General features: G+C 35.6%; 1 protein-coding gene across 1 annotated transcript; it reads left to right on the top strand.

Annotated features, from left to right (window-relative positions):
• Window positions 1-2,585: 2,585 nt before the first annotated feature.
• Window positions 2,586-7,123, top strand: LOC100616809 (olfactory receptor 13D1-like). Its single transcript, XM_007499021.2, has 2 exons — window positions 2,586-2,601; window positions 6,168-7,123. The coding sequence occupies exon 2, from the start codon at window positions 6,182-6,184 to the stop codon at window positions 7,121-7,123; it is 942 nt and encodes a 313-aa protein (XP_007499083.1). The 5' UTR covers window positions 2,586-2,601; window positions 6,168-6,181.
• The last annotated feature ends 308 nt before the right edge of the window (window positions 7,124-7,431 follow it).

Here is a 7,431-nt window from a genome sequence, read left to right as displayed (position 1 = left end):
TTGTCTTTCATCTCCTTTGTCTCATCTTTCATCTTCTGTGCCTCATCTTTCATCTCCTTTGCCTCATTTTCCAGCTGGTTGATTTTGGCTTTTAAGACACTATTTTCTCATTTTAGTTCAAGCACCTCTGTTTCCAGATTACTTACCTTTGTTTTTAAGTTCTTTTCCCATTTGTCTTCAGCCTCTCTTAATTGTGTTTTGAATTCTTCCACAGCCTGTATCCAATTTGCTGGGATTTCTGATTTATCTTTTGCTGATCTCTCCCCCTCTGTTCCATTTGCTGAATAGAAGCTCTCTATTATAGTTTCTTTTGTCTTTTTCTGTTGTTTGCTCATATTCACCACTTTTTTGCTCCCCGTATTTGTCTGTGCTCTTGCTCCTCTCATTTTTTTGGTTTGGGGGCTTCTGTAAGTCTCCCCTCTTGGAGCTTTAACAGAAGATCTCTAGGTGTAGTCTCTGGGGGAGGGAAGTTGGGGGTTTGAGCTTCCCTGTCCTCTGGAGGCTTTTAATTGGATTAAAGTCCAGCAGTCAATGAGGATGGGTGTGGAGCCTGGGCTTCCATGAGTTTTGGAGACTTTTGATGGGATTAAGTTCAGCTTAGTTGGGCTGGGTGTGCTTTGAGTCCTGGAAGGCTGGAATAAATATGGAGGATCTCCAAAGCTCTGGCCAGGCTGCCAGGTCTATGCTCCCTCTCTAGCTCCTTCCCCATTGTCTGTGTTGGATGCTCTGAACTTGGCACATCCCTGCCCGCAAGGTGCACCCTCCAAACCAGAACCTTTGCTCGCCCAGAAGTTCCCACTGCTGCTGGAGTCTCAGCACTTTAGGTGGGAGAGGGGATGTGTCCTGGGACCTTCCTTCTGGCTTCCCATTAAACCCAAGTGTTCTGGAATTCTGGCTTTTTGTGGGGTGTACCTTTTGAATTAAGTCCAGCATGAGGGTTCCTTTGCTCTTTCTTGTTGTTAAGTGTGATTTTCAATCCCCTAGGCGCATTCAGTTTGTGATCAGTAAGGAAGGGTATTCAGAGGTCTGAACTTCTGCTCCTTCTAGGCCGCCATCTTGACTCATAAAATCCATTTGTCTTATTTTATAAGGCTGTAAATTCATTGTTATCTATATGCTGACCAAGTCCTTTATGGGTATCCTTAATGGAATGAAAGAGATAGGAAGGTGGAATCAAATGAGTAGGGGAATAATCAAACAAGCTCTGAATTTTTGTTGTGCTTTACATAGTCTTTAGATAAAGAAGGCAGTTGAAAATGTTTAAGGGTAAAGATGACCAGGATGGCTTGTACTATCTGCCAGGGCAAAGCATGAGTGAGTTGTTGAAAGGGAAAAAAAAATGTTGCATTTGTGTTTGAGTTTAATTTGCATTGCACGCTGACTGCCACTTCGGGGCTTGGCTATATATCACAGCATCTGTACAAAAACATACTAGATAAAAACATTGGTAGATGAAACATATATTTTGTTGGATCAGATAATCATATATCTAGAGCTTGAAAAGACCCAAGTCATTTAATAAAATTCTCTTATTTTACAGATGAGGAAATGGAAGTCAAGGGAAATAACTTGCTCAAGTTGATGCAGTTGTATAAGAGCTAGGAAGTCTCCAAATCTAGTCAGCTTTTCTATACTTATTTAATTTTTATGTTTACGTTTTGTTTTATATTTGAGGATTATAAATTCATAAATTAGGGGTATTAGAATTTGGGAGAATTTAATAAAGTTTATATTTTAATAGTTGAGCAAGAATTTTTATGGCATTGGTGAGACCTAGAATATGATGCATCTTTTAGCACTGGAGACTATAATCTCTTTTAGAACCTAGAATAATTGTTGATTAATTAATTAAATTAGGATTAAACATTTTAAATGACTGATTTTAACGAACACATACCAATGGTAGAGTTGCAGGGTTTTCTCATTTTCTTTATTTTTTTAATTTCTATTTTTAATGAAAAAAAAAAAACTGTAAGTGGTGGACCATGGCTTCTCTCTTGTCTAAATGTAGGGTACATTGGACTCTATTGTGTTAATAATTAAAGAGCCAAGTCATGAAGTTGGGAGCTGATGAATCAACTGTCTAAAGTCCATCAAGCTCTTTTGTACTTCTGATACTCGAAAGTCACATAAAATTTATCAGTTCCAACTTTGTTTCATCCACAAATATAATAAGCATGCAAACCATTAATTAATAAAGTAACAAGTTCAGAGAATGAACTTGCTACTCCACTTGATACCTCCCTTGAGGCTAACATAAGCTTAGCAATTGCTCATCATTGGATTCAGTCATTCAATTAGATCTAATTGCATCTATCTTCTGGTCTACATGTCTCCATTCCAAAGAGTTGAAAATTATAAGTCAATATCATTTGTGAATATGAGTTTCAAAATCATGTCTAACCCAGAAGCTGGATTCACATTAGAGGATGAGGGTAGGGCATCGAATATGGAGATATTTTTAGCTTTAATCCAATCTTCTCTAGCTGGCAATACCCAGAGAAGTCAAAGAAAATTGGGAGCTTGAACTGAACCACAAAGAGAATTGTTTTGTTCTCACACTTGTTTGTGCTAGCAGGGTGAAATCTAGCTTTAATTTTTATTTTTTTTCTTTTCCTCAATTACAACTAAATAAAAAATTAATAAATTTTGAGTTCTAAATTCTCTCCCTCTCTTTCTCCCTTGTCCTGTCCTTGGGAAGTCAATCAATTATTATCCTTGTGCCCTTTCACAAAACATAAACAGAGTAAAATAAGGTGTTTTATGTTTTGTATTTTGTTGAGTTTGACATTAATTAAAATAGCCTAATAAGTTTTGTTTAATTAATACATAGATCATTGTCCCTAAAGTATCCAAAGTTCATCAATTCCATACCATTGCTATATATAACTTTTAAATTGCTTCAGGGATTACAAAAATCCCTAAAATACTTGGGGCAGAGAATAAAATGCTATCTTGAGCCAATCTATGATCCTTTGGAATTTTCCAGGAACATAGACTTGAATAGACTGGGAACACTGCTAAATTAATAAGACCTTGGAATAGAAATGGCAGAATTATGTTAAAGTTCACAATATTGCATACTATTCTGAATTATGGGAAATATAATTTTTGCTTTAGTACATGCCTTTGGAACAACTTAGAGAGAAGGCTGAAGATATAAAATAGCTCTTTGAAAAACAGTTGCAACCACGTATAAGCCAGGTAAATAGTTGCATCAAGGAACACATCTGTGCTTGATGTTATCTCAAGCCACCAAGAAATTTTTAAAAATGTATATAAATAACTTATTTTTCTCAGAAAGGTGGAAGAAGCAACTAAGTAATTTGGAATGAACAGAAGAGTGTTGGATCTCACACAGAGAGGTAAATGAAAGCAGTAATAAATATCTTGGGGAGAGGGATTTTGGAGATGGAAGCAGAAGCTGGGAATGTAACTTGATAGAGAAATATCCAAAGGTAAAGAAATGCAATGCAGATGGTACCAGGCTTGAGCATCTATACTGTGGAAGCTCTAGAAACTATAAGTAAAGTATGTGAAAATAAAATTGAGAGGGTTTGAGGAAGGATTTTTTTGAGCAGAAAAGACCTAATGCTGTATGATTACCAGAATCTTTTTCCTCGCCTTTTCATCCTAAGATGAAAGCAATATTTTAAAAAGAAATGATTCTAATATCAGCTCACTCTTTATTAGCTTCCATCAGATTATCAAGTTTCTGAGTACTGAGTCCAGGATTTATTCTTTGGCTCTGATTTTTCCTCCATAAAATAAGAGAATTGGACTAAGATCGCATCTGACTTGATAGTCTCCATTTTTAAATCCTTCCCAACTCAGCCACTCAACTTTTAAAGTTATACAATCACTTTCAATGTGTAGCTCTATGTTTTGTGTTCTGGGAGGTCTTCCCAGTCATTACACCAATAAAAACTTTTAAATTGTATTTTCTTGACAATTTTCAAAATACATTTTTTATTGCTGCATTTTGTTTTCACATCATTGTGACTTCCAGAACCATCGCCTACAGCTGCAAACCCCTTTACTTCAAAATTAAACAAGTGTTTATAAATGAGGACTTGTAACAAAGTAAATTTGTTTTTAAAAACTGATACATTAAATATATCTAACAAATTATGCAATATTCTGCCCACATGATCCCTCAACATTTTGCTAAGAATGTTACATGGTTTACAATTACATGGGGGTTTAGAATTTTTGGGGGTGACATTTTTATAAGTACTTTACAGATTATCTCATTTTTATATATCTTTAACATTCCAATGGTTCCTCTTTTTTTATTGTTCCTTATAACAAAGAATTACAATGAAGCAAATCAAACCGATACATTAGCCATGCCTGAAAATATATTCCTCAATTAGGGTCTATTATTTCTCCACCAAAAGGTAGGAGAGGTATTTTAGCAAATGCCACTGCATTAATTAGTTATGAAGTCTTTCAGTATTGTTTTTTTTTCACTTTAAATTACTGTGGCCACCAGAAAAGTATTGACCTGTTGTTTGTTTCCCTCTGTATCCTTACATATATCTTCTTAAGACTGAGTAAATTCTCCATATTCTATATATCCTACAATTTTCTGTTACATTCAGATGACACAACTTATTCAGCCAGTCTCCAGTGAATGGACATCCACTTTCATTTCATTTTCTGTTACTACAAAAAAGGCTTATATGAATGTATTTCTGTGTGTGCACGCATGATATAATGTTTATGTAGGTGTCTGTGTGTCTGTGTGTATGTATCCTCTTAAAGGAATATACATAACAATGGATCTCAAGGACAAATAGTTCATACAACTTAGTGACTTTTATAGTATAATTCTAAATTATTTCATTATCACTGGTCTAATTCAGCTCTACCAAGAGTGCATTAGTATGCCTGTCTTCAAAAGGCTCCTCAAACATTCACTGCAAATGTTTTTCTCAGGTCCTTGCTTCTCACAATTCTAGCTTCATTGATTTTATTCATTAGAAAGCCTTTATATTTGGTATAATGAAAATTATCCATTTTTCATACTCTGATCAATTCTGTGCAATTTTTTGTTAAGAACTGCCCTCTCAGCCACAGTTCTGCAAGAGATATTATTACATTGTCTTGAATTTTTTAAAATGTGATTCTTTTGTGTTTAAGTCACGTATATAGATGGAGTTTATTGTAGCACATAGTACAAGGGATTAATATAAACAGTTTATGAAATACTCTGCAAATTCTCCATCAGATTTCATCAAATACAGATTCTTCATGTCAGTAATCACTGCCTATCAATTTATCAAATACTAGATTACTCTTCTACTTTTTCTGACTTTGCTTTCCTGGTCCTTTCCATTAATTGATATTTCTATTTCTATTTATCATACTAGTAGCACTGAGTATTTTTTAACCCTTACCTTCCATCTTGGAATCTACATCATGCATTGGGTCCAAGGTAGAAGAGTGGTAAGGGCTAAGCAATGGGGCTTAAATGACTTCACCATGGTCACACAGGTGGGAAGTGTCTGAAGCCAGATTTCAGGACCATCGAGTTTTGATGATTCATGCTTTAAAAAAAATAATTGGAGGAGGGAAGCTAGGTGGCTCAGGGGATTGAGAACCAGGTCTAGAGACAGGAGGTCTTGGGCTCAAATCTGGCCTCAGACACTTCCTAGTCGTGTGAATCTGGGCAAGTCAGCTATTTCCCCTTGCCTAGCACTTACCACTCTTCTTCCTTGGAACCAATAGATAATATTAATTCCAAGATGGAGGATAAAGGTTTTAAATAATAATAATATAAGCTTTCACTACTATTTGTTTTCTTTTAAGGTAGAAAATGATTAGGAAAACAGACTAGATTTATCAAGTGAAAGTTAATGTATATTAAATTTGGAGAGAGGCAAATTTGTGATAAAGGACAGAAGATCAGAGCAACATAGATTTAGATCTCTATGTGATCTATAACCTCTTGATATTTCTTTGGTCCAGCTTACAAAAGTTAAATTTAAGTTCTTTACTCATATTCTTAACTATATAGTGGAATATTTGTGCTTCCCAAAGAAAATCAAAATAAAATTGATATTAAAAAGAAAAATGACAAAAAACAAAGCATTAATGGAAATTATTGTTAATTTTATTTCAGTTTCTTCTAACTGTATTCTTCTCTAAATCTTACAGATGACCCAGATGCAATAACATGGACAAAGAGAATTATACAGCAGTGACTGAATTTTTTCTGATTGGACTTTCTCATTACCCAAGTCTCCAGATATCTCTTTATGCTCTCTGCCTAGTCATGTATCTGGTGATCATATTAGGAAACAGCATCCTCATTATAATCAGCATCCAGGATCCCCGTCTTCACACACCCATGTACTTTTTCCTCGGGAATCTTTCCTTCCTGGATATCTGTTACACATCCTCCTCTATTCCTCCAATGCTAGTAAATTTCATGTCTGTAAGGAAATCCATTTCCTTCACTGGATGTGCATTGCAGATGGTGATTTCTCTAGGAATGGGGTGCACAGAATGTGTGCTTCTGGCTGTGATGGCTTTTGACAGGTATGTTGCTATCTGTAATCCCTTGAGGTATACCATCATCATGAATAAAGGACTTTGTGTCCAGATGGCAACTTGGACCTGGGCATCAGGCTTTCTGTATTCTCTGCTACTCACTCTGCTGGCTATGATGAGACCTTTCTGTAACAACATCATTGACCATCTTACCTGTGAGATCCTGGCTCTTCTCAAACTTATTTGTGGAGACATCTCCCTCAATGTGTTTGTCATGACAGTTGGGAATTTCTTTTTTTTAGTCTTCCCTTTGCTCCTCATTTTCTTCTCCTATGTCTTCATCCTCTCCACTATCCTGAGGATCAATTCTAGTGAAGGGAGAAAGAAAGCCTTTTCTACCTGCTCAGCCCATCTTACTGTGGTGATCTTGTTCTATGGTTCAGCCCTTTTCATGTACATGAAGCCCCAGTCAAAGGATACTAAGACTTCTGATGAACTCATTGGACTGTCCTATGGGATAGTGACTCCAATGCTGAACCCTATCATTTATAGCCTGAGGAACAAGGAGGTAAAGCAGGGTGTGGAAAAACTCCTGACCAGAAAGTTGTATTTGAGGAAAATATGAAAAGTTGTACAGCTTAGAGTTCTCATATCCATTCATTTTATCCATATTCCTTCATCCCTTTCCCACTATACTCTCCAAAAATCCCATTTTATTAACAAACACCTTTTAAATTATATATATATATATATATACATATATATATATATATATATATTTCCTTTAATACTCCTTCTATCTTCTCACAATCACAGAAACCCGACTCATTCCAAAAAATATTGAATCCCTGCCTTGAAAAACTTTCATTTATGCCCCCCTAAGTACTGTGCTAAGAGGAAGTGTAAATATCTTTTTTGCTCTTCATTGAGAGT

The sequence above is a fragment of the Monodelphis domestica genome, chromosome 7, assembly GCF_027887165.1.
Source record: "Monodelphis domestica isolate mMonDom1 chromosome 7, mMonDom1.pri, whole genome shotgun sequence".
Lineage (NCBI taxonomy): Eukaryota > Metazoa > Chordata > Mammalia > Didelphimorphia > Didelphidae > Monodelphis > Monodelphis domestica.
Note: the sequence above shows the minus strand (reverse complement) of the source record. Positions and strands in the feature narration are given on the sequence as shown.